Source organism: Sprattus sprattus (genome assembly GCF_963457725.1).
Source record: "Sprattus sprattus genome assembly, chromosome: 18".
Lineage (NCBI taxonomy): Eukaryota > Metazoa > Chordata > Actinopteri > Clupeiformes > Clupeidae > Sprattus > Sprattus sprattus.
The window spans coordinates 6,784,691-6,811,354 of NC_137916.1; the positions used below are offsets into that span (position 1 = coordinate 6,784,691).

The 26,664-nt window shown below is 46.3% G+C and overlaps 1 protein-coding gene across 1 annotated transcript; it reads right to left on the reverse strand.

Annotated features, from left to right (window-relative positions):
* Positions 1 to 684: 684 nt before the first annotated feature.
* On the reverse strand, positions 685 to 26,096 carry tom1l2a (target of myb1 like 2 membrane trafficking protein a; the record flags this gene model as incomplete). Its single annotated transcript, XM_080856426.1, has 16 exons — positions 685 to 4,040; positions 4,391 to 4,424; positions 5,106 to 5,165; positions 7,481 to 7,546; positions 9,055 to 9,130; positions 10,335 to 10,467; positions 10,754 to 11,021; positions 12,902 to 12,944; positions 13,396 to 13,529; positions 13,941 to 14,057; positions 14,545 to 14,736; positions 15,721 to 15,855; positions 16,206 to 16,355; positions 16,998 to 17,076; positions 18,133 to 18,217; positions 26,045 to 26,096. 16 exons carry the CDS (start codon positions 26,094 to 26,096, stop codon positions 3,880 to 3,882), a joined length of 1,785 nt encoding a protein of 594 aa, XP_080712552.1. The 3' UTR covers positions 685 to 3,879.
* Positions 26,097 to 26,664: the final 568 nt, after the last annotated feature.

Below are 26,664 nucleotides of genomic sequence, written 5' to 3' on the forward strand. Positions count from 1 at the left end.
CGGGAGTAGCCCAACACACAGGAGGACAACACTCCGGCTGCCGACGAGATACAGCAGGATGTCAGCATGCAGGCCTTTGTTTGCGTTGGCAGAGTGTCTCGACTGTCACAAGGCTTGTTTGAACTAAACGCTATGCAAACGATACCGAGAGGGAAAGTAGACAAAGTAGTGCACCCTCCTAGCGTCAAACACTGGGGAAAGCACACATCATTCCAGTTGATGTAAAAATGCAGACTGAACAAGGTTTGGTCATCTAAGAGAAGTTGTTCTCCAACATGAGAAGCTGAAAAGTCAGCTAAGCTTTCAATGTATATGTCTGGAGTCCCTAAACATATCTTATTGCCATAATTCAGTTTGTTTATTTCTGTATTCAAATAATTAAAAAACAGGTTAGGCCTACATTTAAGTCAGGACAGGAATGAACAGATAAGCCTTAATGCTATTGTGTTGTGTGTATGCTGTGGTAATGTTCAGGCCTAATTTGACCAGCAGGTGTGTTCCTAGACACATGACAACTTAGGAGATTCATGCAATATTGCTTCATATTGCATCAGACCCTCTTGGCCACCTACCATGGAAGTGACACTGGCATTCTCCCTCCCCCCCACAATCTTCACGTGCATACACACACAGACTAGTCGTGGTCACACATTGCTAGTGTTTTATTAGAGTTAAGTATGGGTCAGACAGTTGAAAGTCTCACTTAGGCAATAGCATCCATTTGTATGGGTCTTACACAAATCTCAACACTTCTAAGTAATGTCAGGGCCTCAGATGTCAACACAGCATTTCAGAACCTTCTGGAATCCCACATAAAGCCTTACATGACATTTTCTTTCATGTAACATTCGTTTGCAGTAATTTTGAGTTACACTGAACACACTTGCAACGTTGAGGTACATCTGTAAGCTCATACACACATACATACATACACCCCACCCCCCCAAAAAAACATACACTGATAACACACACACAAAAATTCAGCAACTAATGGGTATGTGAAATTGATCGGAAAGAAAGGGTTCATGATCCTCTCATTCCCCCACACCTCGTCCAAAGAGACTTAGCTCACACAGATGAGAAAGTATTGGGAAACTGCCTTGTTTTAAAGAAACAATTTACAGAGAGCCTATTAGGGCTGAACGATTAATTGCATTTGCGATATGGTCAAACACGATTTTTTAACTGCAACGTCCGCGATTACGTGGTCTTAGATGGTAGATTTCTTAAGATGGTAAATTTTGCACACAGTGTTTAAAAAGTGCATGCCTTGTGTTTATACTTACAATGACTTTGTTTACATTACTTAAATGCACAGTGGCAAAGCCACCGATTTATTGTTCTTGTTTCTGTAATGAGCAGTTAAATAAAAATGTAAAATGTGGGAAAGAATATTTTACACTAAATGTATCTAATATCATGTTGGTCATATTTAAATCATTCATTACATTTTGTTTGGGAAAAAAAGATGATAAAAAAAAGGGGGGGGGGGGAAATAGCAATTAGATTATTTACCCAAATCGTTCAGCCAAAGAGCCTATTCAGCTTTAAGTGAATGCTCACATGACTAAAATCACAGAACAAAACAAATTAGATCAGCCATGACTACAAAAAAATACTTTCATTAAAATAATCTGACACATTAAAACATGAATCCATAGGACAAACGATTTAACACATTAAGATTTGATGTCACATCTGTAACATCATTAGTAAATACTAAATATGTGATTGCCTCTTTAGCTACAAGCAGATATTATCAGATACAATACGGTACTTAACTATAAGTATCCTTCCTTTACAATGTATACCTTGTTTAAAATAGTTTTTAGCTGCTGCTGGTCAGTGTTAATTGTAATCCTACAATAAACACAATGTCACCAGAGCAGTGTGAAGTTGGACTGATCACAGGACGCTTCTTTTAAAAAGGTACATCTATGACATCTTTTTGCAGTTATAAGGAGTTACACATAACTCCGTACTGGGCACTAGCACAGCTTAGCTCATGTTAACTGCTCTTTGTTGTTCAGGTAAGACTCTGGTTGTCACTAATTGTATTCAACATAATTGTTCATAAATTAAAACTATGGTCATATGAGAAGGTTAACATAATTGACCCCATTCAAAAGAAGCACTCCGGCTGAGCAAAACTTTGGGATTCATAGAAGGAGGGGAATTGGAATCGGGGGTGCGGGGATCACTCGACCCTGTGTTAGGAATCACTTGCATCGTCTTGCATTGCATACCACAAAATCACATGGAAATCAAACATCAAAAGCACACAAACTAGAGTAACCAATCACTGCAGTTAGCAACAGTTCAGCGTATTACACATGATTTCTATGTATATACATTTGTAACGTATACATATTGATACACATTTTTACAGTAACCATTAAGCCATGAAGTCAGTCAAAACCATGTTCAGACTATACAAGTGAAGTTTATAAAATAAATTCAGTGCTAGATTTTTTTATTTTTGTCTTTAGTGTCAGTCATTGAAGTTATGTCTATTCTCTTATTCCAGTTAAACTAATATGAACTAGATTCAAACTGCCCCTGTAAATGTTTGTTTTAGATGATTTGGACCAAAGCTGGAATGAAGGGACAAGTCTGAAAATCAAAGTGCAATCAAAAGTTAGCAATGTTGCTTGTCCCTTAAATTCGAAACATCACACCGGAATATCACACAACTCTAGAGCAACGTCTCTATCATTGTCAAATGTGCATAAGACTTCTCTTTAGATCTGAAGGATTTAAAGGGGTAGGAAACATGAAATCGTGGATTCTCAACCTGGCTTGCCGACTTTTACCCTTTGTCGTCAAGGCGACTGAGGCCAAAGTGAAAGTCAGGGCATTTTGTTCTGCTAGATTCCAACAGGATTTTGTCGCATCTGACAGAAGAAAAATGTCTCCGGTGAACTGCATGATTGCCCCCACTGTGTCCATATTCTGAGAGCTCAACTAATTCAGTCCAGACTCTTTGGTCAGCTTTTTGTTTGTTAGTTTTTATAGGTAAGGACCCTGTCCATCTGTGGAGGTGTCCACTCGACACCGAGAGGGGCACGCAGTGAGAGTGACAGGAGGAATCTGAAAGTCACTTTCAAGCCCCTACCACTCATTCCCTTTTTAAAAGTGCCAAAAAATGGCTCTATTCTGACATAACAGTGTGACCAAATAGGGGGGCACAGGTTCAGCCACGTCTCATGTCAGTGAGAAGAAAGAAAGACAGAGAGAAGACAGAAGGGGCAGAAGGAATGTTAGGAAGATACAGGGAAAAAAAATTCAACCAATTTCAAAATTATTTTGGTGGGGCAAAGACCAGGAATGGATGCCAAACTCAGTCCATAGGTCATCATGGTCAGACATTAGTGCAAGTAATTGTAAGAGACATAAATAATACTCATCCAACAGGGAATCTGTTACCATTTCAAAACTCCTCCCTCTTTCCCAGAGGAAGCGTTCATCTGGGACAGCCTGAGTCTCAAGGGGGATTCTCTGATGCTACCAACTGGGGAAGCAGAGTTAGGATGTTAGGTCGAACGGGAGCTCCACACGGCCATCTCTCTCACACAGTGTTAAGTGCTTTGCTTCATCTCTCGTCTCGTCGCCACATGGAGACCAGAGGTCGAGGTGACAGGTGACAGGGCCGTATATATGCTTGGGGCGACTGAGAACACTCGCGGATGACTGAGGCAAGCGTGGACGGTTGGCGAAAGCCTGCATCGTGCAGAAGACTAGGGGTAGCGACTGACAGCGGCTGCGTGTGCCGAGGGAGAGCCGAGGTCTGTACATGACTGCAGCACAGACAGGAGAGGAGGTGGGGTGGGGGAGGGAAGGAGCAGAGGAGGAGAGAGAGAGAGGGTGGGCAAAAGGTCTCTACAAAGCGAACAGGGCGTCTTCCGTCCTCTGGGCCTTCCTGCGTCCTGTGCTGCTGCTGCTGCTGCTGGCACTGATTGGGGGGCTGGGCTCGTCACTCGGGACACACGGTAGGGCCGCGTCTTCACCCTTGGCCCTCTCCTCCAGGAACTTGTCGAACTCTGTGGAGGTGGAAACACAGGGAGAGGTGAGTAGGCTGTCATCAAGCTCCCTATACTTAAGTGATAGAAATGGAACTTCAACCATCAAAAAAGGAATATATTTGTGTTAACTTCTGTATTCATTTATTGACCAAAACGATATGAAATTATTCTGTATGCTATGTGATTCCCCGAGCAGAAAATAATAATAAAAAAAAAAATGAAACACAGGGAGAGGGAGAGAACGATCAAATACTGTTATTTTGAGATAAGAGGGCAGAGAAAAACGTTATTGAAAAGGCTTCACCCCTGGAGTGAGTGTGTGTGTGTGTGTGTGTGTGTGTGTCTGTCTGTCTCTCCCCGAGTCCTACCTTCACTCGTCACCCCTTCCTCCTTGTCACCTTTCTGTGTGCGGAGAGAAAAGAGATATACTGTTATTCGGTTGTTTTGATCGTCTGCATCGCAAGAAGAAGAAGAAGAAGAAAAAAATAGCAGAACGGAAGTGCGGAATGTTGCCACCAAACCCATACGTTCTCGTCTCCTTCAACGTGATCGCAACACTCCGGTTACCTACCCCTCCCACCGACCACAAGCACAGGTCCGTGTCTGGTTGTGGCAGGAACACTGGCGTTTCACTCTGGACAGGGCACAACTGGGAAAGACCTCAGGCTGGGCACTCGCTGTGCATGAGCTAAGGTTTACTCTGACCACTACACCCACACTCATTCTGTCCATCCTTCTCTCCTCGTCCGTGTGGATGTCTTTTCTCAGAGATCACACAAAGTCCAATGCACCGCATGCCCTTACAATGGGACACCCCTGAATCCATTGCAAAAGTCTTTCACCCTGATCAAACAGTGTGTTAGTATACTAGCATGGAAGCAATGGAACGATGCCCGGTTAGAGCAGAGAAACGATGATTGACTTAAAAAGTATTGGATGGGAAATGTTTTGAAGGGACAAGAAAATAAAGAGCTTAAAATGGTTAATCTGTGAGATGGGTGTGAACTGTTGTGTTGCCATGGTGACATAGGGGGAAAAAGAGAGAGAATGAAGTAAATCAAGGGAAAAAAAAGAGAATCTCACCACATCAGCACAGAGCCACTCCTCTATGTCATCCATGACAGAGGACTGCGAGACGGGAATCTAAGGAGCAAAGCACCATGGACAAGCCCCGCAGGCCGGAGAAAGCCACAAGAATATAAACGACAAAACAACAACAAGAACAGCGACCCCAAAAAAAGACAACAACAGAACACAACAGAAACACAAAAAAAGAGGAGGGGGGAAATATCACCAGAATGTCTTGAGAAGAGAGCAATGACAACAAAAAACACAACCAAATAAAAACTGTTTGAAAGAGTAAAACCGTACTCAAACCACACAAGCACACATACATACAGTACATAGACACACCTCCGTACACACACACACACACACGCATGCACACGCATACACACACACACACACACACACACACACCACTGGCACACAGATGCATGAGCCGATGTGTCATGCAGAGGCTGTGAAGATGCGAGAGGGAAGGAAAATGGCTGCGGAGTAGTTCTGAGGGTGAGTGTTTGTTCTGTGTCTGTCTGCGCACAGACAGACAGACAGAGTGTGTGTGTGGGGGAAAAAGAGAGATGGCAGTGGAGATTGTGTGTTTGAGAGCAGGTGCATGAAATGCAGCCAAATTCAGCCAAAAAAGGGTCTTATTACACAGAACACCTGAGCTTTGAAGACAGAAGGAAACGTGATTGTGATCATAAGGGATGAGGTGAGGCCGGTCTTGCTGATTAAATGTTGTAGCTGGCCAAAAGACTGCCTAATGACCAGATAGAGATCTGGGCTCATCAGAGAGAAGCCCACCAAGCCTGTATTTGATTGGGTTGCTACACAGCCAAGTTTAAGGTACCTCACCGGAGATTTATGGAATGTCTAAAGTGTTCAAATATTTAACATCTATAATTTTCTTAACAGTTATAGTCAGTTATAGCCCAAACACTGCAAACACCCAACTCACACAACACGAACATGCGCTTTAACAAAAATGCAAATATGTGCACATGTTTGCTGTGCATTCCTTGAATAGAAGGAGGCATGGTGCTGTCCCAAATCAAATGTTCATAGAATACAATCACAGTCAGCTGTTATGGACTAACAACTACATTATGTCGTTAATAGCACTCCAATTATGTTAATGAAGTATGTTAGAACATGACACTATTCTACATTTACTGTCCAGTAAGTCAGTTTATGACAATTAGAATGTTTAACTCTCTCAAATGTTAACCTATGGACCGGTGATGGACGATGATCTCCTGCTACACAACAAAAACATGTTTTTTTATGTAAAAATGTGTGCAAAAAAACATTCCATCTTAATCCAAATGAAAGGAAGCAAAAATAGCCTCTAAAGCATCAGGTGAACTGAATCCATCTCACTGTGTCCTTTACTAAATAGAAAAGTGCCCAGTTGTGTCAGGAGTCTCCACACCAGTCAGAGATGAGGTCACGGGGTTTCCATGACACCCTTAGAAGTTAGTGGCAACCGTTAGCTCAAGTTACTTTTCAACCGTTAGCTCAAGTTACTTTATTACTTTTTTACTACATGAAGGTCCCAGCTTGTCCCGAGAGAACAAGTGAGCCTTTGGTGTTGTTCACATGGTGGAGAGGTGAGGATGGGTCCCCAGCCCCGACAGTACAAGGAAGGGACAGCAAAGGACATAACGTCACGTCACTCAAGAGAGCCAGAGGACATGTCTTTCGTAGTTTATCTCCGTGATGCTTTGAAGCGACTGAAGCCGACGATGGATGGAATGTAACCAAAAAAAGTATCTTCGGTGTCAGCAATGAGATAACATACAAACTTTAATACTTGTGTTACAAGCAACACACTGTATGTAACATGCTTTTGACTGCTCTGCCATGTCTCAATATCTGACTGGACAACATGAGACCCTTAGAGAACCTTAACAGCACTCAATTCATTGAATTGGTTCTCAGATTATTGCAGGATTTCCAGAACTGGTTTCCACAGCCAGCTTCGTACTGCACTTGAGGTAGCACGGAGTACCTCACCCAAAACCTCAGACTACCATCTGTCGCAGTATTTCCCTATGCACTGCTAAGATCTGCGGCGCCTGGTATAGAGTGAGGGGCCTGGTTTAGAGGCTCTCCTCCGGCGTCATCCCTGGAGCTTGCCTGGCTCTGCGGCTGGCTGAGGGCTCTCCCCCGTGGGCCGCGCGGACGCGCTGCTCCGCCGTGCCACTGGCACACTGGATGTGGCCTACACAGACTCTCCCTTGTACTGCCACTGGGGCTGGGGCTGGTGGAGGTGGTGATGATGATGATGATGATGGGAGGTGGTCAGGGAGGGCTAAGGGTAAGTGACATGGAGGTGTGGGGGGGTCTGGAGGAGGGTAGAGGTTGGGGTGGGGGGTTACTGGTGAAACTCTCACCATTCCTTGGGTGATGAGCCAGCTGTCTATGGGCTCCAGCCCTGCGCTATCATCATTATCCCTCAGCTGAATCAACAACAGAGAACACCTTACACACATGAGAGACCACACATACACACCCTCCCCAACAGTCCTGTGGCACAACATACAGCTTCTCTTAGGCATAGTACATAGTCTTTATTTCTTCATGACTGCACAAAGGACAAAAATATTTCACATAGGAGGGGCTGTGTTAAAGGCATCAAATCAGGCTAGCGGTACAGAGACAGAACGAGTGAGCAGATGTTGAAACTGATGCAACTCAACCTTTGGTACGTGGGGTGGATACTGGACCAGCGAGCTGCCAACCTGGCATAGACTTCAGGAGCCTCGACCGGGCACATGACATCAGAAACCACCAGACTGGTCACTTGGCACAGTGCACGAGTATTGTCCTTGTAGATGTGCTGCCGTGTGTGTGTGTGTGCGTGTGCTTTTCGCGTGTGCGTGTGTTTGTTCTAAGAGTTCATATCCCCAAAAGGTTGTTCTATGTGAGAGTGTCTGAGTCTCGTTTTACTGTGGCTATTCATAGCCTCAGTGCTGTCCTCACCACACCAACGACACATTGCTTCCATTTCTCCTGTTACATTACATGAGCTTTCACAGAGGATATTCTGCCTTTAATAAACAAAAGTTGAATTCTACTCATCTGGGTTCTGTATAAGGCCAGTCTTGCAGCATCCACTTCTAATGGCATGGTTTGATATCAGTTTGCGTAAGCTGGGTTTCAACACAGACTTAAGCCCCTGCCAATATTTCTGAGACCTTTGCCACATGACTGGTCAATGTCATATATTAGAGGTATAAAACAGAGATATAACAGCAGACTTTGGAATATCTTCCTAATCAACTTCCAAATCACTACCGCAAAATCATCATAGGTGGCTCAATGAGGAACTACTTTCGCCCAATGGGCTGCCAGTCTCTGGGCTGCCTGGACTGCACTGAACAGCTATTCCTAGCCAGAGTAAACACAGGGGCCGAGGGCCAACACCTGCGTTACTCAATGGAGTCTGGCTCAGAAGAGGTCACACTAGATGACCCTGGGTCCTATCAGGCAAATATTTGATTTAAACTATGACCGTGAAGATCAAATAAACCCTAGTGCTTTGTGGATGATAGCATACTCTGAGCTGAGAAATGACTGTCTGAATGGCAGCTGGAGATATATAGAGGCTTGGAAAAGCAAGACCAAGAAATTTAAGTAAAGATGACAGGGCCAGGCAATGATGAATTTTCCATGAGTTGAAGAGCGTTTCTTGTGAATTGAGTATTTTAGACTGTGCATCTGCCAGAGCCATGCAGGATCTGAAAGACTTAGGAGCTTAAACCGCTAACAACCTCTTGGGCTTAGAGAAGTTAGCTACAGCTTGAGTTTGTATGTTGAATCAGAAGTCAGTTTACAGCAAGGAACGTAACATGCAGAGAACCCCACCCCCCAAACCACTGGCGTCGGAACCATAGGTACACCATACAGACAGCAGAGTGCCCATCCAGATACAGATATATATCCCAGCATGCATTCCTGAACTCACCCCAGCTGTGTTCTGCTGTCTGATGTCCAGGGCAGAGGCCAGGCTTCCAAGCGCCTGGGGATCTTCATAGGTCATGCTGCAGAGGAGAGCGGGGGAGGGGTCAGAATGGCATCATCATGGGCAGAAGTGCACAGTCAGTCAGGGAACTGGTGATTGGTTCCATATCAGCCGTCCAAAAACACAATCATAATAAACGGTGGCAAACTAGGAAGTACTGAGCTGTTTTTTTTCAATGGGTTGCAATTGCTGCGTCTCTCGAATCTAAAGCTTAGCAGACAAAGCTGTATGGTGGATAGACAGGCCAACCATTTTTTACGTGAAGTTTTAGCTATGTGCCAACAAATAAACAACATTGTAGCTCTCAGAGCCAATGACACAGCGAAATAGGGAAACATCGAATTCCCCATATATTCTGTTCCGGTCATTTTGAGTACTGAGATCAGAAACTGGATGTCCACATGAGGATTAAGCGCAACATGCCACTGCTGTGGGCAATGACCTGCTCTACTGAAATAAAGGGTTCGAGGAGGAGCAGTGACAGACAGGGGTCAGGGGTCGAGGAGGAGTAGGGGTCGAGGAGGAGGAGCAGTGACAGACAGGGGTCAGGGTTCGAGGAGAAGCAGGGGTCGAGGAGGAGGAGTGAAAGACAGGGGTCGAGGAGGAGCAGTGAAAGACAGGGGTCAGGGTTCGAGGAGAAGCAGGGGTCGAGGAGGAGGAGTGAAAGACAGGGGTCGAGGAGGAGCAGTGAAAGACAGGGGTCAGGGTTCGAGGAGGAGCAGTGAAAGACAGGGGTCAGGGGTCGAGGAGAAGCAGGGGTCGAGGAGGAGCAGTGAAAGACAGGGGTCAGGGTTCGAGGAGGAGCAGTGAAAGACAGGGGTCAGGGGTCGAGGAGAAGCAGGGGTCGAGGAGGAGGAGTGAAAGACAGGGGTCGAGGAGGAGCAGTGAAAGACAGGGGTCAGGGTTCGAGGAGGAGCAGTGAAAGACAGGGGTCAGGGGTCGAGGAGAAGCAGGGGTCGAGGAGGAGCAGTGGAAGACAGGGGTCGAGGGGGAGCAGTGGAAGACAGGGGTCAGGGCTTGAGGAGGAGCAGTGAGCGTCAGAGCTCAGGGCTTGAGGAGTAGCAGTGAGCGTCAGGGGTCAGGGCTTGAGGAGGAGCAGTGGAAGACGGGTCAGGGGTCGAGGAGGAGCAGTGAAAGACAGGGGTCAGGGCTCGTGGAGGAGCAGTGAGTCAGGGGTCAGGGCTTGAGGAGGAGCAGCAGTGGGCGCTGGTGGAGGCTCCTACTTTTTGCGCTGCTCTGCCAGGGAGCTGCCTCTGGTGTGGGCAAACATGTCAAAGCCATCATGCTGCTGGGGGGGCAAGCCCACGCCCCCGGAGAGAGAGCACAGGGTCCCACTCACACTGCCTGAGCCCATGTCTACAGAGAGACAGAGAGAGAGAGAGAGAGAGAGAGAGAGAGAGAGAGAGAGAGAGAGAGAGACACAGAGAGAAAGAGAGAGAGAGAGAGTAATTAAAAGGGGGAACAGGTATCACAAATGCCAATCACAAAACCTCCACAGCAGGTCCATATATGATCCTCCACCTATAGATCGAGACTGCTTGGAGTAGGACAGAACCACCAACCAAAACAAGCTTTAATGCGTTTCTGAGTGTGCATGTGTAGGTGGGCTATCTACCAGTAGAGTCCCTCTTGCCGGACCTACCTAGTCCAGCCAGCTGTGTGGTCAGGGCTGCAGGGGAGGCAGTGTTGGCCGTGGTGGCAGCGGCAGCAACAACAGGAGGAGGAGCAGGAGGAGGTGCGGCAGCAACAACAGGAGGAGGAGCAGAAGGAGCTGCGGCAGCAGCAACATGAGGGGGAGATACCGGTGTGGGGCCGGAGGAGTGGGAGGCCCCACTGGGATGAGGACTGACCACCGCAGGGGAGCCTGGACCCAGATCTATGAGGTTGTCCTCGTTGGCTTCATTAAGCATCTGAGGAAACACACACACACGCACACACACGCACAGACACAGACACAGACACAGACACAGACACAGACACAGACACAGACACAGACACAGACACAGACACAGACACAGACACACACACACACACACAGTGAGAACTTCTGTGGTGTGTTGATGTTGTGCTCCCACCAACAGAATAATTCAGAATATTTTGGAGAAAGCACAAAACTGGTGGGAAGAACAAAAGACGAGAAGCCATCGCTCAATATAAATAGACAAATAACAAACATCAGAGAGATTAAAGGGAGAGCTGTGATGATACCGTTGGTGTAGAAAGAGAGGGAGAAAGAAAGAAAGAAAGAGATAGAGAGAGAGGAAGAGACTAAGAGAGAGAGAGGGAGGGAGGGAGGGAGGAAGAGAGAGCTACTACAGAAACAGACAGACAGAAACAGGGAGTCTTGCTGAATCAAACACATGTGCACACAGTCACGTAACACTGCAGAGTATAAGGATTGGACTGCTGGTGTCTGAGGGTTCCAACACACGGAGATGCGCCTGCTCTCTACCACTGACCCGTCCGCCCCCCTGAGAACTCTGGAGGGATCAGAGGGTCAACCAGCAGCGTGTGGGGAATGGACACTACAGGACAGAAGCAGTAGCTAGGGGAAACAAGCCTTGGTTGTGTTGGGACCATGACACACACACACACACACACACACACACACACAAACACACACACACACACACAGCCCTGGAGCTCAAACACAGCACATGGAGGGGGGATGTTCATATGTGCACAGGCCCTGTTGTAGCTGATGATTCCCCTCCCCTCCCCCCCCCCCCTCCCACACACACACACACACACACACACACACACACACACACACACTCACACATGGGGCTTTCATACTTGCCTCTGTTAGCTGGCCAGATGGATGGGGAAAAATGAAAGCGGCACAAGAAAACAAAAAGGTATAACAAGAGAACACATGCTGAATACAGAGAATACCTCAGCACAACATGCAGGACACAATATTCACAAGATCAGCTTCTGTCTCGCCGATGAGAAGTCACACATTTATCATGCAGGAAAGGAAAAGCAAGTCAAAGAGAAAAGGCTTGTGCTGCACTTAGCGCCGAAGCATGAGATTTGCTGAGAAGCATTATTCTCAACCCAGGAGGCCCAACTTATCAGCCATGAACGAGAGGCAGAATACTTTCAGCAGGATTTTCTTAAACATTATGAGCCTGATCATGTTGTGGAAAATCAAGGCCTCTCAGAGGAGTGATGAGAGTGTGTGATCGAAGGAGTAACCAGAGGAGGAGGAGGAGGAGAAGGAGGCACAGTCAATATTGATGTTTGATTGAGTACAGAATAATGATTCATGGTGGTAGAATTGCCCAATCCTACGGGCTGTGCCTCAACACACACTGTTAACACACACCACTTACTGAACAATGGACGCTAATCAGAAAAGACGGAACACAGAAACAGACCAGCATAGCATGAACAGCACCCAACAGTTACAGTCTACACCATAGATTTGTCATGTTTGTCTATGAGCCTGTTTCCCTAATGGCATGACTTATTACCTCATTCTTCCTTTCTACAAGTTCAGGGTCGGGACACTAGGGCTGCACCTAACGATTATTTTGGTAATCGATTAATCTATCGACTTTTTTTTTTCGATTAATCGAAAATCGTTTTTTTTTTTATATTATATGACTCGTCGACGATACAAAACTGCGTCGACCATTTTTCACAATCGACGTCGTCGACTTCGTCGACTAATCGTTGCAGCTCTACGGGACACAAATGTTGGCCTGGTGTGGTTAACTGAAGTGCTTTTGCGTGCGACCATGAAAAAGATTAGTATGTGTATTGCAAGTGTGTGTATGCTTACCCCATTTTTCTGAGCAGCTCGACCAGATCGGTACCTCTCGTACCTGAGGATGAACAAAAACACATGTTCCTTTAGGAGTGCCATCAGAGCAGGGAAGATGCTTTGAAGATGGTGCGGTTGATCAAAGTGGACTGGAGATACAAGGTAGAATTGATTTCGACGTGAGGGTGAACCTTCCAGGAAAAGACCGGCTGATGCTCTCGTAATTCACAAAACCACAGAGGCAGTTAACCAGGGGAAAATGACACAGTCTGACAAGGACAATATGTCAAACAATCAGTGATTTTCCGTTTGAAACTGTGTAAGTGAGCATTTTAAAGATTTTACTTCCTTTAGAAGTGGTGAATATTTGCATGTTACATAATTACAAAGACTTACGGTCAGTGTGTAGACACACATACATCAGTGGCAGGCTAGGGGACATTTGCAGGGGCCACTACTACAATACTGGCGTGAGATGAAAGGTGTGTGCAGAGACGAACGTCACTCATCACCTCTCATAGCGCAGGAAGATGTTGTTGAGGTCGTCGTTAACGTGCAGCAGCTCCTCGGTTACCTCTTCATTGGCTACGCGAGCAATGAGCTCCATGATCCTGTGCTGCATGTTTCTGCATGTCCTGTTCAGCTCCTGTATGTATGTGGACACACACACACACACACACACACACACACACACACACACACACACACACACAATTACATCTTGAACATAAAACACCTAATCAGTCTATCACTGACTGGTTGGACTGGACTGCCAGGACTAGTGCTAAGGCTCCCCCTGCTGGTGAAAGTATGCTCAACACCCACAGATGCAAACCAGTGAAGGAAAAGGAATGAAAGATCAGTGGAACAGAAAATCAATCCGAGAGAGACACAGGCAGTGAGATGTGTGAACAGAGGGTCACAGAGAGAGAAAAAGGCATGAGGTGAGCAGCAGAGAAGAGAGAAACAGGTGTGGAGAGAGAGGGACTGACACACACACACACACACACACACACACACACGGAGGGAGAGGCTGCGAGGAATGTATAAAAAGCACCTGGAGCAGCTCGAGGTCAGATGCCTCCTCATGTCCTGGCACCATCTCCGTCAACATCTCTGACATCACTTTGGCGTTGCCACGGACAACGTCCAGCTCGCTCCGCAGCCTGGCAACCTGAAGGCAAACAGACACACAAAGAGAGATGCTCAGATACAGACAGTGAACCCGTCCTCAGCACACCATCACACAAATCAGCCTTAAACTTCTAAGGGACAATTCTTCCTAATATGTAATCACACATGTGCATGACAAAGGCCAACTGTAGCATCTGACAAAGATAACGTGGACAACATGAACAGAGAGTCCTGCAGACAGCGGTGAAGGGATTTAAGATCACTAATGCACGAGCATCGAATGCACCAAGTGCATAAAAGTGTGACAAACTGCTGCAGTACTGCTCTATATAATTCAATGCATTATTTCATTATTATAAACTTTACACTCCCAGTGAGTGAGTGAGTGAGTGAGTGAGTGAGTGAGTGAGTGAGTGAGTGAGTGAGTGAGTGAGTGAGTGAGTGAGTGAGTGAGTGAGTGAGTGAGTGAGTGAGTGTGTGAGTGTGTGAGTGTGTGAGTGTGTGAGTTCCCTGTAAGTGTGCGGTACCTGTTCTGGGTTGGCTGATATGGGCCCCTGGATGGAGGGGATGGTGGGGATGTGAGTGGGGGAGGTGGTGGCCGAGCCCTGGCCCGGTGTGGCCGCTCTGGGAGGGGGCTGGGAGGTCACGCTCACGCTGGGTTGCTGGGCCACGGTGGGGGCTCGGTACTTGAGCAGGGCTGGGTCCACCTCTGGAACACCCTGCAGAGAGGAGAGACGAGAGAGCAGAGACGAGAGACGAGAGAGGAGAGAGCAGAGACGAGAGAGGAGAGAGGAGAGAGGAGAGCGCAGAGAGGAGAGAGCAGAGAGGAGAGACGAGAGAGGAGAGCGCAGAGAGGAGAGAGCAGAGAGCAGAGAGCAGAGGACAAGAGAGCAGAGACAAGAGAGCAGAGAGGAGAGTGGAGAGTGGAGAGTGGAGAGTGGAGAGAGGAGAGAGGAGAGAGCAGAGAGGAGAGAGGAGAGAGGAGAGAGCAGAGAGGAGAGAGGAGAGAGCAGAGAGCACAGAGCAGAGAGGAGAGAGCAGAGAGGAGAGAGGAGAGAGAGATGCGTCATGTTGAATGCCCTCCATTTCTAAATTATTTGTCTTCGATGGATGGATGGAGCTGGAATCTTTTGGAGATGGTCTTATAGCTTTCCCAAGACTGATGGGCTGTCAGAACCTTCTTCCTGATGTTCTCGGATATCTCGTTTCCTCTCGGCATTGTCGATCTGTGTTGGCACTACAGTAGTTTGGTTGGTTTCCTCTCTCTTTTAATCTGTGATGCCCAACCCTTTTCCTTAGGATGTCTCAGTTGATTGGTTTGCTTAATTGACTAATTAAGCACCCAAATATGTTTAACCGAATCTGTTACCTGCTTGCCTTTACCAATGCAGCTGGGGATTCACTTACTTTTGAAAATACACTAATTCCATGTTTCATGTAGTTTTTTGGCTACTCAAACAATTTCCTCTAAACAAGTACATGCAAATGATAAACATAAACCTGACATTTCATCTATGGAAAATTGGTGATAAAAAAATGAAAAATCATGGTAAAACAACAAAAAACGCTTAAGTGCTCAAGGGGTTCACATACTTTCAAGTGGCACTGTATGTAAATGCACATTCAAGCGGCCAGGCAAGACAAGCAGTGGTGCTCGTGTCTGACGTGTAAAAGGTGGAAGAGTGCGTTCAGCGAGCGCTCACCCGCTGCGGTGTGTGTATGGGCGACAGGGCGTCCAGGTCGGCCATGGGGAACTCGATGCCTTTCCTCTTCAGCTCCTCGTAGATGTGAACCACGCCGGTCAGGTCTGGACTGCTCCTGAAGGCATCTGCCCACGCCTGCACAACACACGCTCAACATTAGACTAACACCCCCTCTCATGAGCACACACACACACACACACACACACACACACACACACACACACACACACACACACACACACACACACACACACACACACACACACACACACACACACACACACACACACACACACACACACACACACACACAAAAGAGGGGAAAAGTGTCTCCATCCTCCACTGCCTCACTCACTCACTCCCTCACTCCGTCACTCCCTCACTCACTCACTCACTCACTCCCTCCCTCTCTCTCTCTCTGTTTCTCTCTCTGTTTCTCTCTCTTTTTCTCTCTCTTTTTCTCTCTCTGTCTCTCTCTCTCTCACCTGGATGAGAGCCAGCACCTTGTCCTGGACTATGGTAGGGGGGTTGGACTTGGGGGAGATGATTTTCACCAGCACACCGTCAATGAAGTCTCTGTTGGCCACCAGCACGTGGAAGCGATGGCCACAGTTCTTCACACAGGTCTCTAGGACCTGGGGGATGCAGGCATCGGAGACAGACACAATAAGACAGGGCTGGGGGTTGAGATGCAGGGCCTCAGAGTTTTTCAACACTTCATTCTAACAGCTCAGATCAATGTTTTTTTAAAAGCCCAGAATATGTGTGTGTGTGTGTGTGTGTGTGTGTGTGTGTGTGTGTGTGTGTGTGTGTGTGTGTGTGGGTGTGTGAGTTGCAAGATGTGCATCACTTGAATCAAAGGAAATCAGAACCACTTTGTTTGAAGCTTAAAAAAAGTCAAATCCTGTTGAACATGTGACAGCGTTAGGCAACTGTGTTATGCACAGCCCATTAGTACAGCGCTCCCAGCCTCAAATGGCGTTAAAACACCTCTGTCATCTCAGCTTTCCCACATCCACAATCCCTAGGGACGCTACTTTTCATTTCAGAAGGACTAAATTGGAGGTTTTAAAAGCTCGATGTCAGCCGGAGTCTATGCATACGGCACTAATAGATTCCCACTTGTTCACAGATCAACTGACAACACTCTCCATGAAAGAGAGGTTATGCTAACATAATAAAAGACAGCAACTGTGGATTTGGGCATGCTAGCGGGTCTTTGTGTGTGCTGGGTTGTTTCATGAATTGTGACATTCCATGAATGGGTGTGTAATCACCGTTAAGGCCAACATCACTTCTCGGAAGTTCCTGTTTCCATTCAGCCTCTTCTTCACAGCTCGGAGGGCGTCTTTGGGCCTACGCAGGGGCAGAGAGAAGCCGCAAGAAAGCAATTAACCTTCAGAAAAACGCCACCAAACCCACAGCTAAGGCTCCGCTCAAACATGTATGGCAACTGTGTGGGTTTGTAATGACGAGCGATTGAGAAGGGATTACCCTGTGGATGGACTGCAAACAATACGACACTGACAATGATATGGTAGAGAATCATGAGTGAAAACATGGCTCAGCACACCCCTTGTCTTTGATTGACAAGGACGTCATGAGTCAAATGCAAGCCGGAGCCACTTCTAAAACATAGTCACCGCCACACAGCATATTTCTAGCATGATGATATAAGCAGGCGCCTCGGCTTTACCAAGTTACCGGTTTATTTTGGGCTTCTTAAGAGGATTAAGTCCACATGTGAGACTCAAGGGCCAGAGGACTGATCTAGCCAAGGAACATTTTTGGGATTCTCTGCAGCTTCCCACCTTTTTTAAGGATAATGGCCAGGGCCAGACAGCAGCTGACCTGTGGACCAACAATACAACACAGCCTTGTGTTCTCTGGAGCCAAGCAGAACAGAGCCAGGTCTGTGTGTGTGTGTGTGTGTGTGTGTGTGTGCGTGTGTCTCTGCATGTGTCTCTGCGTGTGTCTCTGCGTGTGTCTCTGCGTGTGTATGTGTGTGAGAAAGAAAGAAAGAGGGAATGAGATAAGGGGAGAGGTAGAGAGTTTTGTGTGAGGAGATGGAGATGCATTTGAGTGTGTGTGTGTGTGTGTGTGTGAGACAAAGAGAGAGAGCCCTGAGGGGAAGCCCAAGCACTGATGTGTTTTATCCCAGGAGACACCTGTCTGCTGAGACCCCTGTGGCAAAATACATTACAGCTAGAGAGACTGCAGAACCAGACCTACCTACCTCATTTGTCACACACACACACACACACACACACACACACTTCTCTCTTTCACTAACATACACACTCACTCACACACTCTCTCACACACACAGTCATATCAACACTGTCCATCCCTGACTCTCTGCTTCACTCTCCCAACTGCTCTTCTCCACTGAGGCTCTGCCATGCTACTCACCCATCCTCGGTCTCGTTGATGATGTCACAGATCTCCATGTTGAGCGCCCAGTCCTCGCCCTGCAGGGAGCCATCTGTGGCCTTTTCTGGAGACACACACAGGCACAGCCCAGGTGACATACAGCACTGTAGCCATGACAACTTACAGACACAAGCACAGCCCTCATGACATACAGCACTGTAGCCATGACAACTTACAGGAGACAGACACAACCATAGCACACATGACATAGAGCACTCTAGCCATGACAACTTACAACTTTTAGCATCCATTTTGTGTTGAAATGCAAGCTGCATCGGTTATTGCATTGTTCATTGAAAGTCATAATTGTGACAAGGAAAAACTTTTTCTCTAATAAATAAATAAAGAAGGTAATTCATCTGTTGAGTTTTTTTAATTATCAAACACAAAGTAGGAAGTGATTTGCAACCTCTGCAAACTCAAATGTTTTAAAAATCGAGATGCATCGTTAATCGTTCTATCGGTTTAGTATCGATAATCAGTTTAGAATTGCAACGTTGCCCTCTGAATCTGAATCGAATCGTGAGGTGCCAAGAGATTCCCTCCCCTAACCACAGCCCTCATGACATATAGCCCTGTAGCCATGACACCTTACAGAAGGCTGACAAAACTCAGTAAGTAACTGCGAACTCCACCACCGTTAGTTGCTGCAAATAACGTGACAAAAATTTGGATAGTAGGCTATAATTTTGCCCACAAAACATTTGCCGATGCATTACATATCCCAAAGAAGTTTATAATAATTTTTTAATGGAATAGCACATCATACTACAGACATAACAATTCCATGTTCTCTTAAGTATATGGTATTCTATTACATTAGTTATATCCTATGTCATTGGACCTCAAGAGACCCCCAAGAGTAAAGTGCATTTCGGATATACAGTTGTAGGTAGCCTCCTAATGTGTTTATATGTTTTTTCTTTTTGTTTTGTTAAGCTGACACTATTATTGTGCTTGAGCAAGTGGAGCCGCCACAAGGAAACTTGGAAGCAGCAGCATCAACACTGAAACCCCCTGCTAAGCAGCCTAAGCCTAAGAATTAGAGAAGGAGAGATGCAAGCTGGACATAGAAAATGCTAAATTAAAAAAAAAGATGTCCTTCTGCTTCAAAAAGAGGTCCTAACCCTACAATAGCAAAGGCTACTGGATCTAAGCCAGTCACAACAAATAGAAGATTTTTTGAATGAATTCTGAACACTGAAATTGTGTTTTGTATTTATTGGAGTCAAATGTGTCTTTCAATCAAATTGGCAGTCCCCTCGTCTTGCGGTTCTTGTTAGTTCCTCCCTGTATAGATGAGAAAGTAAGAAGCATACTAGTTATTAAGTATGGGTTAAGTTAATCTACACACAACTTGAACATTGATCGAGCAGTAGCCCTTTCTATTTCTAAAAAGTTCCCCTCTCTCACCACCTGGGTTGGTAATGGGAATGTGGGTACAGTCAATAGCCCCAATTAGCCCGTTTTGTTGCTACTCCGTAGGGGGCAGAGGGGAGCTGCTGACCTGCAGGGCATGGGGCTGTTCTGTCAGCTTCAGTGGAGCTTCAGCTGCTTAGCTCACTGGACAGGCCTTCATCATGCACACTGTGTTAGTGCTGTGCTCTGTGTGAAGTTTGTTGCCATTATGCAGTGTTTCAGAATGTAAGACTGATATGTCTGACTGATCTGACATGCTGTGTGTGTGTGTGTGTGTGTGTGTGTGTGTGATGTGTGCAATGCACTGCTGTGAGGCGGAGACCACATCTCAAGCCAACCTGAACCTGAATCGTTCCTCGCATAATACTTCTGTGTGTAAAAGCGTGTGTAGGGGAGGACAGGCATTGTATGCTGGGCATTGACACAAACGGCTTCTTGTGTTTTGAGGCGTGTGGGGAGAGCTGTTCTGGCTCAGGCCTTCATTCATTTGCTCTGATATAATTCAGAGGAGAAGGAAACAACCAGAAGAGCCAGCTCAGGCAATCTTTGAACTCACACTCAACAGAGAACCTTGTGTGTGTGTGTGTGTGTGTGTGTGTGTGTGTGTGTGTGTGTGTGTGTGTGTGTGCTCCCTCTTTCTCTCTCCATTCCTCTAACTGACAGGCCTTCTACCACTCTCTATTCCTCACACTACTGGGTGACATGAAGCCATAAAGCCACCCAGCACTACCCACGTGCCCTCTGTCTTAGAACATCGGCAACCTGTTTCATGTCCAAGTGCAGACAACTTCCTGCTGAGTCACTCAGGCCAGGGAGGGTGGATGGGTAGGGCAGTTTTGGGTGGTGAAGGCCAAGGGAGTCTAAGCCCAGCTTCAATCAGGCCTGCCTGGCTGCCTGGCAGGTTGCCTGCGACTGCCACTACCACTGCTGTCCAATAGCACTATTGAACATTGCTGCTGCTAAGTAGGTCTTGCAAGCTGGTCAAACTAACTCAGTGGCTGTCCTGAAAACCACCCGGAGTCATTGGTGGTGGTGATGGGGAAAGGATTGTACTGAGTTGACTGATTGTCTGACCCAATTGACTGTCTACCACTAAGTGCTGGTCACTGCCGTGGGGCTAAATCTCCCAACAGTGACTCCTCAGCAGCTTTCATTCATGAGCAGAGTAAACACACATTTTGGGAAATATATATTTAGAAATAAACAAATAGCCTAAAAGAGGTTGATTACATTAAAGGCCTATTTTGTGAGTTTACAACTACACACCAAAAGCCATTGTGGCGTGTCGTTTTTTCCCTTGTGATTCCAAGCCAGTGAGATAATACACCATTTCATAGCAGGTTTCTGACTGCACAGAGATACAAAGGGCATTGCCTTAGGTTAGTTGCTTTCTTGATTGTGGCGTGTGTCCATGTGTGTATTTATGTTTCTATGTGTCTTTATTTCGGGAAGGTTTTGTTTATTGGATCACAGCTAACTTCCCTAGATGGGGTAGCTAGCCTTGGTAGGGTTGTGACGTGAGTGTGTGTGTGTGTGTGTGTGTGTGTGTGTGTGTGTGTGTGTGTGTGTGTGTGTGTTTGTGTGTGTGTGTAGCTCTGCAGAGATGGGAGTTTTCCATGAAGTGAAGTGCAGTGATGCAGACAACTAGTGTTCCACTTGAGAAAATGTCATCCCCACAGAGAGCTACCCCCTGTCTCTGTACACAGCCAGCCCCCATGTTAAAGCCGCAGCAGATGCAGCAGCTGCAGCCCAGCCCAGGCCAGGCCAGGCCAGGCTAAGGGGCTTAATAAGCATGCAGAACTCCACTAAACCTGGGCTCAGAGGTCTCAGATGGCCTAGGGTGCAGGCCTGAGGCTCAGTGCTGACCTCAATATTTCTCCCACAACAAACCTTTGCAGCCATTTTAGGTAATGATCTTGTTAACCGGACCGACCTGTTCCATCAGTGTGGCCAGCAGGGATGGCCTGCGCGGCTGGCCCACACGGTGGGTCTTTAAAGGCAACTCGTGCACACTGTCTGGCTCCAACTTTCTGCTTCCAATCCACTTGGAACTTAAAGTAATATGAAATAAAAACGGAATAAACCACGAGGTTCAAGTCATGGTAATGAGACCACATTAAAGAGCCTGTGCCTCAGACATTTTTTTTTGGGGGGGGGGGGGGGGGGGGGGGGCAAGCTGAATGTCTGATTCAAAATCTTCACTCATCACTCTTCCCACCCGAAGCCATCTCAGACATCAGACTCTTTGGGGTGTCATGAGCTGAGGCTGCCAGAGGGAATCTCCTGCTCTTAATGACTGAATCTCACTTCCAAAAGCAATCTGAACCCAGACCAGGATTACGGCCTCTTGTGTGAAACCAGCGCAGCCCCAATTTTGGCCCAGAGATCTCATTCCCCAGGGGCTGTGGCTTCAATCAGCAGAGGACCCTCCGCCTGACTGGGAGCTGACCTCTCCTCTCCTCTCCTCTTTCATCCGCTCGCTCTCTCTCTCTCCCCCTCAGACAAGAAACCCATCTGAGCCAGCTGGAAGCAAAACCCAGTAACCCCCACCCCCGCTCCATAGACACAGTCATCAGAAAAAGATGGGTTTCACAACCCCAACAAAACAACATTATCATGTCGGTGCCACAATACCATTTTATTAGGATATGAAGGATTTCTGATACACTGGAAAGTGGAGTAAGATATAGGCTACTGCGATATATTGGGATTCGTTAACCTTTTTATTGCTATTCATGTTATTGGTTTCAGAGTTAGATTTCAGACTTGTGCCCGATAGTGGACTTTACAAGCAACTGATTGATCGTATTACTAGGCTACAAATATGGACACTACAAGTCCTGAACACTCAGGCAGCAGCACTGATCAAAGACTGTTTATATTTCAGTGAAATTCTGTAAAGTGTGCCCAGGAGACTACCTGATCAGGGCCAGCGTCAATGTTTCAGCACCACGGAGAGCGGAGGTCCCCTGCAGAGCAGGCCCTGTCTCAGGTTCACCCCGTCTCAGGCTCCCATATTGTCCTCTTAGCACCGAGTTGGTCTAACCTCTTTACTCTCCATCACACAGGTAGCTCTAAACCTAGTTGAGTCATTCTCCAAAGGAAGGGTGGAACACGGCTATATAAACACACCCTCCAATCCTTTCCTCCCACACCTTTTACGCAGAATGCTGAGAGGGCTGAAACAGCAAATGTGGCTGAGCTAGTGTGTGCCAAGGCCAGTTGCGTTTCCATTGTCACTTCTGGGGCATGCGTGCCTCAGGCTGCCTCAAGGCTAGCAGCCATGGGCTTTTGGCCCGCCTATTACCCTTGGGCCAAGCAGATGGCTGTTTTATTGCCATCAAATTGAGATTGGATAATCATTCATCTTAATATATTGCAAGGAACGATTAGGGTGTTATGCTAGCCCATGGTGTGCTGTAAACATCAGCTGGGTTACTTTTTAAATAACTGAGACTGTAACATTAGCTTGCTATTATTTCTAACAGCAATCTATGCCATTAGCTGGCTTATGTTAAAGCCATGTCTTTAAGACTATTGTGATATGGATAGCTCCATTTACTTTTATTCCAGTACATGACAGTTTTAAGCAATAGGAGTCTTTCATGTCTGTTTACTTTATTTGAGTGTGAACTGTACATTCAACCCAGCAATATCAGCAAACAAACAGTCACTTCGGTTCCCAGTATATTCCTTTCCTTAACTTATTCTGCTGTTAGTCGTAGATGCCTAGCATCCAAACTTTATCGCATTATACCTCAATTTGGACTTCCCCCTGGCTTGTGAAATGGGTGGGATGGGTGATGTTTACACCAAGACGGCATGTTATGGGGTTCTGAAATATAACACGAGATTGAGGAGGAGGAGGAGGGGGAGGAGGAGGAGGAGAAGGAGAAGGAGAAGGAGAAGGAGAAGGAGAAGGAGAAGGAGGAGTGATACAGGTTCAGCTCCTCAGCTATAGATTGAAGAGCATTAGGACTTAATCAGCCACTGCCACTGGGATTTCTCCAGTAATCGGTTTCAAGTGGATTTAAGAGCAAACACAAGGAGGGTAAGCAGGAGCGTGGGAGCAGGAGTGAGAAAGGGAGAACAAAGTGAAAGACAACAAGCAAAGCCAGTGAGAAAGAATAATACAAAAAGGAGATATGTGTAAGAGGAAGAGAAAAAAGAAAGAAAAAAAGAAAAGTGTGTGTGTGTAAGAAAGATACAGAAAGTGAAGGAACGTGACAAGAGAGAAGTAAGTGAGAGAGAGAGAAAGAGGCACAACCAATCCTACAGAGAGCAAAGGATATTGTGCTTTGCTGCTGAGCAAGCTGGAGACGTGGTGCCGTAACGTGAATGGGAGTGGGAGGACGTGCCATCCTCTGCCAGTGACGCCTGCCAAGCTGCAGGCTGTGCCCATGACAGCTCCATCAGAGGGCATTCCTCCAGACCGCACCAGCCTAGACCATACTGGGCACCTCTGACTGACTTTAAGTATGTGTACTACTTTAAGTATGTGTCTGTGCTGGCAGTTGCACAATCATACACCCCTTCTTTCCCTTAATCCCCTACAAGGTAAAGACCAGGCATAAGAATAATCCGGTCTAAAACATAAACATAACAATCTCACACGTGCACTCAGGAAGCGCTTTACTCATCGGCACTTGCAGTGAACAACTGATAGCATTGGCTGTTTGTTCCTGTTTCCCATTATTGTGACATGGCCATGACTCAAGTAGCAGACGGCACACCAGCACAAACATCAAAGAGTTTCTCTGGGGTGAAGTCAGGAGAGAGTTCTAGCTCAAACAAACCTTTCATGGGTTAAGTAAACAGCCCACTTTACAAGGGAAACTCATCAGCCTAGCTGGATGAAGGGCCCACTCATATTCCCTCTCACCGAAGTCAGAGGCCTGCATGCCACTGCCATCTGGGTCAACAGCATGCGATGCAGGATCCAAACTCGAAAGAGAACATCACCACTGCTGCCTGCAGGAGATGGAATTTGTCCCGATGGCTTTGGATCTTTGGGGTGGTCTGCTTTCCAGAGTGGCGGAGTTGAAAGGTTTTGTGGGTTTAAGAGCACATAATGCACATTCTGTCCCAGAATAAGAAGAACAACAGAATAATTCAAAGACTGACTGCTATCTGGAGTGGAAACTCTGTGCGTTCTGATGGAATTTCAGTAGTGCTACACTGAATAAGCAGCATAGTCTATAGCTAGACCGTCTCAATTTTCCGACTAATGTGAGACTAGGCTTAAGGCCAGTGTAGAGTAAGAAGCCTGTGCATCCTCGGCTGACTGTGGATGCACAGTTATATCAGAGTTGTATACGGTAGTTATCTAAATTATCAAGATACACTGGATGTTACATAAAACTCCTGGCTAAATCAACATAGGCAAAAAAAGAAGGCTGCAAGCCAAATTGATTTTGACAGTGAGCGATGCACACTGAAACAGCTTGTTCACTGTACACTGTGGCAAGGCCACCAAGTCTCATTAGTCTGAAAGATAAATAAGGTTGCCTACAGAGGATCTCTTAAACACTGACTTCATTGTCAGTTTACATCCGGGCTGTGGAACACATCAAGTAATGACACCCTTTAACCAGTAACTACTTACAATGCGAGTCCCGGTAAGGAATGTATGAGAGAACAGCACCATCTCGTTCATTTGAGTAAATGACGCACCCCTTGGTATGGTGCTTTTGGCTTTTGACAGGAACGCACCCTTGTGTTCGTAAACACAGTAAACTCTAGGCGATCTCAAAACACAGTCAAATTAACGCAGAGGCTTCAGTGGGGAAAGGACAATAGCTTGTCGGAGATGAAACTACCGACTTAATGCCCCTTGCGTACCGTCCAGCAGTGATTACTTTACATCCGCCTTGTTGAGCTGACAAATATAGGTGAAGTTGCTTAAGTGTCGGAGAAGTATAACGTTAACGTCTATGGCGAGTTCAATTGTATTCATTTATCAGCTGGGTCTTAAGTGATGTATAGCTTGCTTGCCCAAGCTATTATCCAATCGAGCTACCAAGCTAGTGTGCATATATCGGACAGCTACTGACAGCTACGTTATCGTTAGCTTCTGGTAACGATTAGGCTCCTTGAAAAGGCTAAAGAACGACCTATCTGGCTGGCTAGCAAGACACTTCGAAATAAAGCGTCTAGCACAACATATGCAAAGTACCACTTTTTGTGTCAATCAACAGCACAGCAGCACATCTGAACAACTTACTGACAAGCTGTCAAGAAATTCTTCACTGCTAGCTTGCTAGCTAACTGAACGGTCAGCTGCTGTATCAAACGACTACTATGCTAGCTATCGATGGCTAGTTAGCCAAAATGCTAACAGGATGTGGGCTACACAATTCTAAAATATGGTTGAAATGATCGGTGAATCAGCACACACAGCGGGTATACAATTAACATACAATTGTGGGAATTGTATAGCTACACCTCTATTTGTAAACAACTCAGTACTTACCAATGCACTGCCCAACCGGAGTGCTGTACGGATTCCCCAGCAAGAACTCCATCTTGATGACAACAAACAGTCAGTACGGACGGAGTGAAGCTGGGAGACAGCGCGATACGAAGACCCGCCTATGAAACGGTTTCATTGGAAAATACGTGACAGCCTTAAACTTGAATGGATAGTTCAAACGTCGATAAAGCTGTCATAACAATCGTAAACTGTGTTCAATTAACTTATATTCCAAAGATTCTGTAGGTATTTGCAGGTGACATTCCACGTGTTCAATATATTGTTAAATTCATTTTCGATCATGAGTAGTCAATCTGTACGGTATATAGGCCTATGTATGATGAGTACGCTCATAACCTTGCATTTAGTTGGGCATTTTCCTTTCATCAAGTTATTACATAATTAATACGTCACTGAAAGGCTGCTAAAAGAGATGACAACATGTTTTGAAATTTCAACCCCTGCGCAAAGGAGGCCTGCCACCAAAGTTGGATCACAAATGCTCCTCTAGAAAACACGAGTTTCTCTTATGACTGAAGAGAAGTGATTTCCTTCTTTATTCACGTGCATGCCTCTGTCTGTCTCTGCGAGCATAGATCATACAAAACCTAAACGTCCAG